We start from the raw sequence: 14954 nt of genomic DNA on the forward strand, positions 1-14954 counted from the left end.
CAGCCTTGCCATAATGGTCCATTTGATTCACCTTTTATTGTTTATTTTATTTTCACTTGCTGAATACGGGACAGACTTGACTGGGGGAAAGAAGGGGAGAAAGAAAGAGTGAAAGAGAAACAGCTGAGAAGAGGGATGGGGGAGAAGGGCAAAAAACAAAAACCAACAGAATGGGCAGAAATAAAATGCATATATCGATCACCTGGATCACCTGTTGAGAAAGAAAAAAAGAAAACAAGCAGAAGAGAACAAGAGTAATAGAATAAACAACATCACAATGATATATGGGAATATGACAGTAAATACTAAATATTAAACATTATTGTGCAGGACATAAGATCAACAGAACACAGTGTGCTTTGAGGTAGGAGCCAAAAAGGGTGTAGTTTGTGGGTGTGATCACCCGTGTGTACACCTGTGAGCATGGACGCGCTTGTTTTTTTAAAAGGTTCCTTCATGTAATGATCTGCTAGAGGGTGTGGGGGGGCCACAGCCCCATCCTCCAGGGCATGAAGCAGGTATGGAGGAGATCAAAACTCCAGACATCCAGAGGCCCCCAGAACACGAGAGACCAAGGAAGACTAACAGAGGGGCAGCCGCGCCACTGTTCCAGAAAGAGCTGAGGACAGTCCCAGATGAGGGCTCACTCAGCAGCCGCGCTGTGACGCCCGTGAGCTCTGCCGGCAGCCAACTGTGCCTGAGTGACCGAGCCCCAGGCCGAGAGGCTGGGGCCACCCCACCTCCGAAGTGGCCCGAGCGAGCCCCAGGCTCCAGGCCCCGATAAGCGGCTGCCAAGGAGTGAGCCGGTGTGTACCTGGACGCCCATCCCCGGACACAAAGAACCACCAACGCACCGATGTCTGAGGGAGTCCGCCACTGGCAGGGGAAGTGGTGGTGGGGGGAGATAGGCCTCCAAACCTTGGAGGGCCTGAGATGTCCCCAGAGAGGTGGTGTCTGATACCCAACCTGACATATAGACACAGACATACAGGCACACACATATACAAACATCCATTCCCACCCTCATGCTCTCATATGCACTTACTCCACACTCAACCAACGTGGAGACAGACATAAAGAGACGCTGTACACACGATCAAACTCCCCAAGCGTACTCTATGAACCGGGTCTAGGTACCCTTGTCCCTGGAGGGGGGAACTGCACCCAGACCCAGGTGGTGTTACCCTTTTCCCTGCGGTGGGGAGAGGCAGACCGCCCCGACTCCGCAGCAGCAGGGAGGCCCCACACTCCAGACTGCAGTCGGACGGCCAACTCCTCCTCCTAGCCCCCCCACTCCAGCAGACCGCAGAGAATGGGGGTGAGAGAAGACTCCAAACCTCCCTCCACCCGCTCATTGTAGTGTTGATGCATGTGTGTTCTAAGGTGCATTTAAAACCCAGGAGGGCATGGAGCTACCTGCCAGAGAGCAGCAGGTAAGCGCATAGTCCCTCCTGCTAGTTTGCGTGTTTCTTCTTAACTCACCTTTTTGTCCACTAACTATGTGTACACCATTCTGCATTTAACCACTCTGCATTTAATCTTTAGTTAGTATTAATCTCTTCTGATTGTAGAAGATGGCTTTTCCCTAGGGATTAATAAAATATTCTGATTCTGATTATTCTGATGGCTGCCCCTCTCTCAGTCTGGTTCTGCTGGAGGTTTCTTCTTGTTAAAAGTGAGTTTTTCCTTCCCACTGTCACCAAGTGCTTGCTCAAAGGGGGTCATATGATTTTTGGGGTTTTCTACAATAACATAGTTTTTAGTGTATTTTTGTAGAGTTACAGTGTACCTTACAGTGTAAAGCATCTTGAGGTGTCTTTTGTTATGATTTGGTGCTATATGAACTGAACCACTGAACTGAATTAAATTCAGCTGTGTCAGAAAACATCCTAAGGATGTACAGTTAAACCAGAATTCATAATGTTTCTTTAGTAAAGATCTGTATATACTGTGGAATGCTCCTTCCCCACAAAAAAAGCTGTTGAACAGTTTCACTGATATCACAGGGTAGAATACTTTGAATCCACAGCAAATGTTTCACTTTTTCTTATAACACTTTGAAGCCTTCTCTTCTGCATTCAGGATGTTTTTAATGTTATGTAGCATTTTCAGGCTTTGCTTGGTATCATAACATCCACAAAGTGTGACAAATAAATTTGAAAAAAGACACACCTATTAATTTAAAATAAATAATTTTATACAAACACTATCTGTGGAATTCTCAGCTCTAGTTTGAATAACGGCTGCTGATTTGACGATTTCAAATATGTACTTGTATATAGTACATTCTTGCAGTACATCCCTACGAATGCAGCTCATGTAATGCAACAGTTCTACTTTACTCGAAATACCATTTATCTCTCAAAAGACAAGTTTTCTCTCAGGATTTGTCTCAGGAGATTCAGTAGAACACGATGTCTGCAAGAGACTTTCAGGGCTCTAAGAAACAATAGACTTTTCTGATTTGTCTGCTTGGTCAAACAATAAGAGCTGATCACCCGTAAAATTGCGCCTATTATTGTATCATATAGTTGATCAATTAGACAATTAATTCTATGTGTGAATGTATCTATGTATGGACTGAAACTTTAATTCTAATTTTTTTTTAAATGTAGTTTTAATTATAAAGAATATATTAAAAACACAACCATATGTAGTCATTTTTTCATCAAAATAAATAGGGGTAAATAAATAGAAAAGAATAGAATAGAATAGAGTGCCTTTATTGCCACTTTACAGCTGTACAGTGAGATACAGAGCATCTCCAACTCAGTGAATAATAATATATTATATAATAATATAATATAATATTGATTATCATTATCTCCTCACATTCAGCACTGGGTGTATTGAATTTAACACATTTATAATTTTTTGATCTGAATTAAAATTGATTAATATAAATCCTGTTGAGCTTTTTGTGAATGCTTCACTTAGAATCTTACACAATTTTTTGTATTTCCTTTTTTTAAGCTTTTCAGGGTTTTTTTTTAAAAATTATTATTATCATCATTCAGAGGACAGACACTGCTTCACAATTTTATTTCTTTTTTCAAACTTTTAGAAAGACGTGATCAGAAAATGAGACATGGAAAACACTTTCACCTTAAAGACTAAAAGTGTCAAACCTTGAGGACTAGCTTGTGTTGCTGCTTTTGGCTCAAACTGCTTTAAGCTTCTTTTTTCCCAGCTGTAAATAAAAGGAAAGAGTGAGCACAGCACACGTCAATGCCTGCAGCTGTTCATTATAGAGTAGTTGCACTGGCTTGCAGTAGCCTGTATTTGACAGGTGCTGGTGTTTTGTGTCCATCCAGTGTGACGTACAGGCGGATGTGCGGGTGTGGAGGATGTGCTAAGTCTGTGTTAAGGCCTGCATTTTCAGTGTGAGTGTATCGTGTGTTTGGTATGTGTGTGTGTACGTTTGTGCGTTCTTCGTTCTCATTGGCTGCTGAAACTTGTTGGAGCCTTTTCCCCTCAAATAAGAGAAAGCGCCAAGAACCTATTGGTTCTCGCGAAAAATCGTCCATTCTCCAGTCCGCCTGGTCCGGACTTCTCCGGGAGAAAATAAACTGATGTCAGACAGAACAACTGTATACTGCGAGCACATTAGCATTTTAAGGACTCCGCTCCACAGCAGTCCCGTGTGCCTGAATGCTGTGGGCTCACATTTTAACATCCAACCGCCGTTTTCGTTTGTTTGCTTGTTTGTTTGATTTTTACTCCACGCTGGATCTGACTGCCACTTTTTATCCTCAGAACGCGTGTGACCAACAAATCAACTCTTGAATCGGACATCTAACGTGTCCATCTTTTTTCTTTTTTCTCTTGTCTTTTTTTCTTTTCTTTTCTGTTGTTTTTAATGCTACAATGTCGTCTTTGCCAGGAACGGTACCACGAATGATGCGCCCGGCTCCCGGACAGAACTATCCCCGCACTGGATTCCCTCTGGAAGGTAGGAGCTTGACAGTAGCCCTGAACAACCTCTCAGACTCCGGTAGATTTTTTGCGGAGGCTAAAAAAAATGCGAGCCTAATTTGAAGATTATTCAAACAAATATTCTGCATTAAACATTAAAGGCACGTGAGAAGACCTTCAGCGTGCTTAACAGTTAAGGCCTCAACTCCAGGGTAAACTTTGTGTGCAAGGACTGGCACTGAACACAATTGCATGAATAAAGGCAAGTGCCCCCCCCCCCCCCCCCCCCCGCCCACAACCCCCCCCCCCCCCAAAAAAAGCTCACGTTGCATTATTCTTATGCTAATACAATTTCCGTTGTATTATTCTTATGCTAAATATTAAAGGCCCCGGTCACAAGCACACTTAATCATCCAGTGACCACTTTGTCAGCGAATTGAAAACGACTAGAAATTCCAGAGAAAACAGAGACAGTCTCTACAGCACTTGGGTTGCTTCAAGTTCCGCGCGCCTGGAAATTGGCACCCACCGGCAGAAGCAGAGGATCAGTCCAATATTTGGACAGCGTGACGGCGAACAGTGAAACGTGGCAGCAGGTGCTCTTCACCTCCTCTGCTTGGCATGTGGAACTGTGAAGTGTTAGCCCTTAATGGCGATCAAATGAGATTTGAAAACAATTGACACGTGGTACTGTCAGTGAATACTGGCAGGGAATAGCTGAAAGAACACCGGGCTCGCATTAGGTGTGATTGATAAGAAAAATAGCCTGTCATCAAACTGGATTATTTAATAACAGACAACAGTCTGCGCTTAAAGCCGCTCTGTACCGAATCTGGCCTTGTGTCATCCACAGTATCTACTCCTCTGGGCCAGGGACGGGTCAACCAGCTAGGGGGGGTCTTCATTAACGGCCGACCGTTGCCCAACCATATCCGACACAAGATAGTCGAGATGGCCCACCACGGGATCCGGCCCTGCGTCATTTCGCGCCAACTTCGTGTCTCCCACGGCTGCGTGTCCAAGATCCTCTGTCGCTACCAAGAGACCGGGTCCATCCGACCCGGCGCCATAGGTGGCAGCAAACCCCGGGTGAGAGAAACGATCTAAAGGACAACACGGATAATTGTCTGTCAATACCACTAGGCTAAATGATAAGTTAGTAATCTGTAGATTATCTGTAGGCTTCCACAGCCTTGTTATAGTTTATATTTCCACCTGCTTTCTAAAAAGTCACTCGAAAGATTTCGGGGCCTGTAGCCTGTGGCTCAGCTCACTCTCCTTGTTTCTGTGTGGCTCACGGCAACCTGCAGCAGGTAGCCACGCCGGATGTAGAGAGAAGGATTGAAGAGTACAAGCGGGACAACCCTGGCATGTTCAGCTGGGAGATCCGGGATATGCTACTGAAGGACGGGGTGTGTGACAGAAGCACAGTCCCTTCAGGTGAGGCCTCCTCTGGTAAGCGGCGTTTAATTCACAGTTTTACTCTCTGAATTTTGCCCTCCGCGAAGAATACATAAAAACAGACTTTCAAATCAAGGAAGTTATCACGAAAAAGATATTATTATTATTATTAATATTATTATTATTGTTGTTGTTGTTGTTGTTGCTATCGTTGTAAATGGTAATATGGTAATAACAAAAATAATAACAGTACAATATAATAAAATAATAATGATATAATAATAGAATAACAGTGAATTTAATATAAAAACATTCTTCTTCTTCTTCTTCTTCTTCTTATTATTCTTATTATTATTATTATTATTATTATTATTATTATTATTATTATTATTATTATGTTATTGCTAAAGATGCCTTTCTGCTCGCAGTGAGTTCGATCAGCCGTGTACTTCGCGCTCGTTTTGGGAAAAAGGAAGATGAGGATGAGTGCGATAAAAAGGAAGAGGACGGAGAAAAGAAAACGAAACACAGCATCGACGGCATCCTCGGGGACAAAGGTAGGCCCCGGGAGGACTAGCGGCTAACTGTCTGCTAATCAGGTCTAAACGGGCGTTTTGCCCCATGACTTCTCCCGCCTGGAGCCGCTTAAATATTCATGGTGAGCGCTGGCGCGGGCTCCCGTCACGCTAAACGGTGACAAATGTCCATACCGATCACAGGCGACAGGAGCCAGGCCGTCAGCTCCGTGTGTGGATACCAATTTCAAGCAGAATTTTCCTCTGAAATGACATTTAGCCTACAAACAAACAAACGCTAAATAAATACATGAACCTAGCCAAAAATGGCACAATTACATATATGCATGTATTAAATTCACAACTTTTAAAATGAAAAGGCATAGTAAATATATCGTTATAGTACGATTTTAATGGAAGGTGTTAAATATCCCCTCTTCATATTTCTTTCATATAGACACGTATACATGGCGGTTGGAAGCTTTTGTTTAGTTCATTTTTATTAAAGTGACGTCGATGCAGCATGTTTGAATGTAGCGTGTGGACGGCCGTCTGTTCTTTAAACTTGAGGCCTGCAGCGGGCCCAGTGCTTTCTGACCACTGGTTTCACTGGTGATTTTTTTTTTTTCAAACAGCTATCAAGTCTCCCCCTTTCCACATTCTTCAAAAGATCAGCCCAGCTAGTGTCTCTGTGTCATCCGAGCTTGGCATTTCATAATTTGAAGACTTAGCCTATTACAGCTGGTAATGAAACCTGCCTCTGTTGAATAGGCGTCTGTGTTGGAGAGGGGTGTAATAGCTGGAAGGCATGGTAAGAAATATATTTATCCCCTATCAGCCCTCACTCTCACAGTCCCAGGCACATGCTGTTGAAGGGCCTTAAAGCAGATTAAATTGAGCCTTTTATTTCTTTTCACTTTCATCTCTCAGTGGCTCACTTCATGGTGTGAAGCCTGCAGCATAAATTCATGAGATTGTAAGCTTTCCGCTCCCCTTGTTTAGATAGTATTTTTTAAAATATATATATATAATTATTTTAATTTTAATGTTTACTTTTGGTGGTGTGCTGTACATATTTCAGCAGGAGTCAGAGGGAATTTTAGGTTGAATGGAAGAGGCAGTAGTGATTAAGACAAACTCATTGAAGGGTACTGTTTACCAGTTTTATTTGATCAATTATATGAGATGATTTTTTTATTTACATGATATGTGAGCACTGATTACAGCAAGCTAAAAACGCCATAAAATGAGAAAGCCTAATTTGAAATAACCTTTAAAAGTAACACACACACACGAACACGTGATAGTCTGACATTTACATATAACTGATATATGACAAACTTACTGTTAATCTTCAGTTAGGATCATTGTTTACGTTTGCTAAATGTACATATCAAAGCTTCAAAGTAATGGCCTTGGTTCTGTAAATTACTGTCACGTTGTAGAAAACACTGAAAATGCTTCTTGGAGGTGACTGGAATCCAGTTAAACAGCTGTCCAGGCTGTCTTTCTACAGTTTATAGCTATTTAGTGCGTATGCTGTGTCTTAAAGATATAAATAAGCATTATGTAGAAAAAAACCCTCTAGAGTCCAGCCTGGTTGAAAGAAAAAAGGTACACAGTGAGGATAGAGAAAGCACTTCAAACAAATCCAGTGGAGGTGACGGGAAGCTTCTTTGCAGAGAGCACGGTCTGTGGGAAGTTGCAGCTATTAATAACAATTTCCCCGGGCATTCACACTTACTCTACTCCACCTTCACTTTCCTCCAGCTATTTTACCTGGGTTGAAATTGAGGGAGACTTAAATGCTGTCTGCAGATAACACAATCATCACAGCCACGGTCCTGGGCTGTGCATCACTGTATTAAACTGGGATTAACCTCTCTTTTCTCCCCTGCTGTTGTGCACCAAAATTCACATTTTTAACAACTGTGTTACAAAATGTAAAGGGGATTGGAAGTCAGTGGAAGTGTATCAGCAGTAATGAGTAGTGAGTCAAAATCATCATGACAGTGATGTGTCACAGTCATTCGTGGGGTAAAAATTCAAAAATGCTGCTGGCATTTGCGTCAGTGTGAGGATCTGCTGCTTTTCTGTCTTTGACCTGTGGTAATAGTTGGCATGCTTAAATATAGCATTTTGAAGGCATCATCCCACACAGCAAAATCTCCAGTGTTAAATTAACACTGGAGAGTGTCTATATGGGTCCACACCTCTGAGTGTTAAATACAACACTGTTGAGTGTTAAATTAACACTTTTGACAGTGTTATATGTTTAAAAGTAACCGAGTCAGTTTTGAAGATTAACAAAGTCTAACACTGAGCAGTGCTGATTTTTTAACACTGGAATATTTCTAACATTTTGAGTTATTTTCCAGTGTTAGAAAATCAGCACTGCTCAGTGTTAGACTTTGTTAATCTTCAAAACTGACTAGGTTACTTTTAAACATATAACACTGTCAAAAGTGTTAATTTAACACTCAACAGTGTTGTATTTAACACTCAGAGGTGTAGACCCATATATACACTCTCTAGTGTTAATTCAACACTGGAGATTTTGCTGTGCAGAGTGCACATGTAATTTATTTCATTTTAATTAAACAAAGAATTGTAAATATTACAATGAACATATAAAAAGTGTATTGAATTTTAAATATAAAACTAAAGGTTTCCAAACATCAGAAATAAATCCCATCACACTGATTCCAAATCTTTGTGGAGATAATATTTGTTGTCTTACGTAATGATCTAGATTACATCAAAGCATTACCACCGATCAGATGTATAGTTTATAATGATGTACTGTAAATAAAATTTTGTAAGATCCTTGATGAAATTTTGTTCACGGCATATGAATATAAAATGTATTTTAATATAGTATGTTACATTAACACTTTATTGTACTGATATAAGAAGTGATATAAAAATCCAATATAACCAAAAGTCTTAATTTTTATAGCGAGTGATAAAATAAATTAATCACTAGTGAAAATGTAAAAAATCAGTGATGTGAGACCATGATGTTATAAACATCATCACGTAGCCCTCGACTAAACATTCCTAGGATGCACTGATTTTATAGCAAATCATTCCTCTGAAGGACAAAAGAATGCACAGACTTAGGAATCAGCTAACACTGTCCCTAAAGCTTTGAAAAGAATCAACATATAGACATGCTAGTAGTCTGTGATTATGGATGCAGAGGTTGTTTTGCGTCATAACAGGGAAATTTTACTCCCTTACAAATGAGTTATAAGTATAAAAAAGGCACATATGTTCACAGAAGCTGGTTCCACTGTAATGCTGACTGTTGAAGCTGTGGTGGTATGCTGGCCTGAGGGAGACCTGAGGGCACGCTTCCTCTGCTCTGTTTCAGACTTTAACAGCAGAGGAAAAAGTAGGTGAGGAAGGTATGAAGCTGCTGGTGCAAAGTGAGGAGCTTAGAGGCTTTGATCCTCTGTTGCTTTTCATTATTTGTAGCATTTGTAGTGACACTGCCACAATGAGGGTTCATCACATTAGCTGAAGCCAACACTGCCTTCAGGCTTGCCTGTATAATAATTAAAGCCCATTTTCTATATGAGAGAGGATCTGTCCAGCCCTCTGTTTAGAGGGACGGCCTCTCTTCCTGGGATGTCTGAGTGAAATCATTGTGGTTATTTGGAAACAAATGACATCAAGTTTTCACATCTTGAATTAATAGCTGCTTTCCTTAAAACCAGAGATAAATATTTAACATACATTTTAAAATTACAGTTGTCTCCCTCTCTCTCACCATGTGAAATGAAGGGAATCATAGTTGGATGAGGTTGTGGAGGTGGGCAGGGACAGCATTAGATCCCTGTGGGGAAACTGGGTCATTGCAGACGCACAGAGGAACAGGATAAAGCACAGTAACACAAGACACACAGCAAAGAGGAAAAATCAGAAAGCAACATGGGAATGTTTTATTCGAATAGCCTTACTGTGTGAAAAGATCAAAACTGAAATATTTAAATCATATAAAAGACAGACATCAGAAAGTGAGTCAGTTAATGTAGAAATGTGTGACAGTAAGGTTTCAGATTAAAGCAGGTTCAGGGCTTGTTGTCAAGGATGAACAATGCTAAATATAAGTTGTTGCCCCAGGGAGAGCAGAGATTTCATTAGTGGCCGTTAGAGGTTTTTTAACAGTTGATAACAGAAGAAATAACTAAACAAGTTTGCATTTCCAGTTTTTGATAACATCTACTTTAAGCAAAATTTTCAGCAGTAAATCAGTAAAAGTTTCAGACTTCTCAGTTGTTTTAGTGATCATGTTTTCATTTACGTATGTGGAGGAATTTTCTGAGTTTTATTTTTCACATCCAATTTAAGGATTACATGTGAAAAGAAGACTGCAATTTGCAATAAAAGTGAAGACTATTTGTGGAGTGATTCACATGTGTTTTGGAGCATTGTATTGGTTGTTCAAATATGCCTTAAAAATAGGCACCGAGATATTTAACAAGAATATTTTCCACATAATTTGTTATGTTGCATATAATCAGTCTAATGCTCTGTATAACAGACGTTCAGATGTATCATGTGCCCAGAAATTAATTTTGTTTGTCGCAGCTTGCTTTGATGATGAATGATAATACTGAATTACTGCTGATGACAATGATAATGTGGATGAATCAAATTCAGTGACCAGCAGAAGGATCCACAGGTTCTACAGAACATCAGAGAAGAATACCTATTTTTACACCAGTTGATCTGCTAATATTTTCTTATTCCCATTTATGAGTATTGGTTCCATTTCTGTAGTCTCATCAAACAGAGACTGATTTCTTTCAGACATTTCAGTTACCACCAAGTTAGGTAGTTGATAAATTAATTTAATACTTTCAACATATGAAACATCTTAAAGGTTTACACCAAGAAAACATCACACTTGATTGTAATTGTTGGTACTTAGAGTGCAGCTAATTGTATGATTTCTTTTCCTTTTCAACAACTATAAGCATGTTTGCCGGCTTGACTTTCCTTTATTTCTGCAGAACTGGGGACTTCTCAATGTTGTCTTTGAGAAAACAAATATATATAAAGGGGAGCTGCTGAACTGGGAGAGGGCTTTGAATAGGAGAATAGCAGCCCACTTCTTAGCCGTGGAGTGTTTAGTAGCCATCCCTTAATCCTTCTTTCATTTGCCGACAAATGCCAAGGATCTTGTCTGGCAACCCAATAGGAAGCTGATCAGCCAACAAAAGAGGAATGGTCCACAAAGAGTAAGCAGGCAAAACTGGGATGAGGGCAGTCAGAAGCCTATGGCATCCCATTAACAACCCATTTGTAAAGGATATACACAGTGCAAATGCAAAGAGAGCAATATAATATTTGCACAAACAATATTATAACAAAATAATGCAATGTTAACACTTTGGTCAGTCTGAAACCTTAAAGAAATATTATACCTCGGCTGTATAGTTCTAGTCTAATTCTGAATTTGTATCGCTCGTGTCATTATTCTATGAATTATATTGATCAACGTTTTACATGTATTTTTAAATGAGTGGAATACCTCATAGCCGGAAAACACTAAATGCCAAGATACATTTTTGGAAACCTTAAAAAGCCTTTTTAGATTTGAAGATTTCACTCACCTTTTCAAGGTTTAAGAACTTCATTTGATATCATGTGTTTGATTGGTTTGTTAGCTGCCTGTGTCAGGGTGTAGAAGGGAAATATCTACTTTAATCCGGTTCATTTGGCTGCACGGGAAAACTTTCCGCTGTATGCTAACAGACCATTCAGAGAATGTTCTTTCTACACCTTGCTTCTCTCACAGCTAGCTGTAGGATTAAACTCTGCTGTCTTTAAAGACACCGCTCCCTGCCAAAATCAGTCGGACCAGAAATACTCTGCAGCAGCTTTGTAATGCCTTTTAGGTTATTCTTCCATCTGCAGCACCACTGAATTTATTTTGAAATTAAAATAGCTTAAAAATTAAGCTTGGATAAGTTTTAATGTAGATTACATGTTGATTTGCAATATCACTTCCTTTATAATACAGCAACGCCATATAGCTTGTGAGTCTTTAAAAACAAGATGCCCCTGAGATTTAGGGGGAATAATGTTTACAATTCAACAACAACAACAACAACAAAAAAAATATATCAAAGCAGATATCTGGATTTAAAGAAATAACAAGGCCATAGTTCTCTTGCTTTATTGCAAAGTAAAAATTTTAACTATTATTTTTCAGTATAAAAATATAAACATGTAAACCAATCATCCTGTTGCTGTATTATTCATGGAATTCGATATTGTTAAGGTCCCAGGAAAACTAGGATAAAATTCCAAAAACCCAGACTCCTCAGATATTATCTTAAATGTGAGTGTTGGGGCCTGCGCCTAATTAATATGAATGAAATTAAGCATGAAAAGAAAAGATTTGCATTAAAGGAGGATCCAAAGAACAAGATCATAGTATAATACTGAAAAGAGGGTTTGAAATCTTTTAATGTCCCACTGCCTGTTTAATTTTTGTTTCAAATGTTAAATTTTATGACAAACATAAAACAAACAAAAACGAGCAGAGAGTGTGTGAAAGTGATTATCTGTATTGGGTGATTAGGAAATCATCTAAGAATTATTTAGCAAGTTTAATTTCTCTGGGGGTGAGTGGCTTTTCTGTGGGTTTCTCCATAAGTTCATGAAGTAAATCTCATTTAGTAAACACCATCTATTCATAGTTATTGGCTAAAAAAACAACCTTAAATAAACAGAGATTACTTGGGTATAAAGGCCCAACAGTGTTTTTGGTTGGTGGGTGAGAAAATGTTCACTCTGTTTATAGGAATGAAAGTGGATTATCAGCCATTTCTCTATCACTGCAATAAAAATAATCGAGCCAAATCTTTAGCACAGTCTTTGGTCATGGTGGAAACAGCATTGTTCACACTGTGGCTTCATGAGGGACCACACTCTGACACGCTAGTAACCTTGGATTGGTGAATGGATCTGCTGCAGCTCTTTGCACAAAAATCTTTTTTCACTTTGTTCTGAGAGAAGTCTAAAGGTATTGATTAACACAGCATGCGATTCTTAGTAGGTTTTACTACAACCTGACCCACGAGAACAGCCTCAGCAGTAGTAGTGATTTATTCTCTGATTGTGTTTAACTCTAATTACAGCACATCAAAAAAAAAGTCATGCAAACCGGTCCAAAATTTTGCTGTAATTTCATATTTCAGCTGCTATTACTGTGGATGGCATAACAAAATATTCACATTTACATCAAAACAGGAGTTTGATGAAAATGACATTTTAATATAATTAATCTTCCTTGTCTGTGTGCCTATATTTATGTCTTTTAATTTTAAAAAATATCTTGATTTGAAGAATTTGCTTTCGCCCAGACTGCGAAATGTTTTGTGTTTGCTGTGTGCAGGCATGAGCAAGTGTGTAGAAACAACTTTTATGTATGTTGTGGGCCGCTAACAGGATGAGAAGAAAAAAAAAATTAACCTGGGTTGAAATGGACAAGGAGGCCAGCCTGCTATTCTGTGCCTGCATTTGCCACTGAAGGAGTTGATGAACTCCTCCAAGTCTATTAAAGAAAGGAAACAATATGAACCGAAAGCTTGAGGCAAGCAGCCTGACAGTTTATAAAGTGGCTGCCATTGTAGCCTGAAGGCAGATGCATGAATACCTCTGAATAGACTCCGTCAAAGTGATACGATTGAGCTAGACAACAGCAAAATGCTGAAAGGCTTCTGCTCTGTGCTGGTGAGCTGATCGGCATTTCTAATGCTTCTGTTTTGAATGAATTTGCAACTGCAGTGGGAGGGATCGCTGTGGCCGACGCTCTACTCTCTATTATTAGCATTGGAAGAATTCTTACAGCAACTTCAAGCAGCAGGTATAGCAGAACTACTAGAGAAGCATTTTACCTGAATGTCCTTTTTGGACTGCCTGCAGCAAACATTACCTAATAATGACATGGTTTCAACTCAACTGCATGAAAATAGTTAATGATAAAACAATAATAGCGGTGCAACACGACTGAAGAAAGCTTTAGGTAACATGAAAGATATGGGCGCTCTGTTAATTTGGATGAATGGGCCCTTTAAATAACCCAGAGGGAGATACAGTGGGGCAAGAAAGTATTTAGTCAGCCACCGATTGTGCAAGTTCCCCCACCTAAAATGATGACAGAGGTCAGTAATTTGCACCAGAGGTACACTTCAACTGTGAGAGACAGAATGTGAAAAAAAAAAAAATCCATGAATCCACATGGTAGGATTTGTAAAGAATTTATTCGTAAATCAGGGTGGAAAATAAGTATTTGGTCAATAACAAAAATACAACTCAATACTGTGTAACATAACCTTTGTTGGCAATAACAGAGGTCAAACGTTTACTATAGGTCTTTACCAGGTTTGCACACACAGTAGCTGGTATTTTGGCCCATTCCTCCATGCAGATCTTCTCGAGAGCAGTGATGTTTTGGGGCTGTCGCCGAGCAACACGGACTTTCAACTCCCGCCACAGATTTTCTATGGGGTTGAGGTCTGGAGACTGGCTAGGCCACTCCAGGACTTTCAAATGCTTCTTACGGAGCCACTCCTTTGTTGCCCGGGCGGTGTGTTTTGGATCATTGTCATGTTGGAAGACCTAGCCTCGTTTCATCTTCAAAGTTCTCACTGATGGAAGGAGGTTTTGGCTCAAAATCTCACGATACATGGCCCCATTCATTCTGTCCTTAACACGGATCAGTCGTCCTGTCCCCTTGGCAGAAAAACAGCCCCATAGCATGATGTTTCCACCCCCATGCTTCACAGTAGGTATGGTGTTCTTGGGATGCAACTCAGTATTCTTCGTCCTCCAAACACGACGAGTTGAGTTTATACCAAAAAGTTCTACTTTGGTTTCATCTGACCACATGACATTCTCCCAATCCTCTGCTGTATCATCCATGTGCTCTCTGGCAAACTTCAGACGGGCCTGGACATGCACTGGCTTCAGCAGCGGAACACGTCTGGCACTGCGGGATTTGATTCCCTGCCGTTGTAGTGTGTTACTGATGGTGACCTTTGTTACTTTGGTCCCAGCTCTCTGCAGGTCATTCACCAGGTCCCCCCGTGTGGTTCTGGGATC

At 40.1% G+C, this 14954-nt stretch overlaps 1 protein-coding gene across 2 annotated transcripts in view; it reads left to right on the forward strand.

The window, feature by feature from the left end:
• The first annotated feature begins 3520 nt into the window (after positions 1 to 3520).
• LOC113012972 (paired box protein Pax-7-like) overlaps positions 3521 to 14954 on the forward strand; it is a 74191-nt gene continuing 62757 nt past the window's right edge. Inside the window, exons 1-4 of one of the 2 annotated variants that reach the window (XM_026153450.1) lie at positions 3521 to 3952; positions 4769 to 5004; positions 5226 to 5370; positions 5745 to 5873. In XM_026153450.1, the coding sequence (XP_026009235.1) occupies positions 3868 to 3952; positions 4769 to 5004; positions 5226 to 5370; positions 5745 to 5873 (595 nt within the window). In that variant the 5' untranslated portion in view covers positions 3521 to 3867. The remainder of the gene's footprint in view (positions 3953 to 4768; positions 5005 to 5225; positions 5371 to 5744; positions 5874 to 14954) is intronic. The other variant, XM_026153451.1, reaches the window with a different exon arrangement.

The sequence above is a fragment of the Astatotilapia calliptera genome, chromosome 20 (assembly GCF_900246225.1).
Source record: "Astatotilapia calliptera chromosome 20, fAstCal1.2, whole genome shotgun sequence".
Lineage (NCBI taxonomy): Eukaryota > Metazoa > Chordata > Actinopteri > Cichliformes > Cichlidae > Astatotilapia > Astatotilapia calliptera.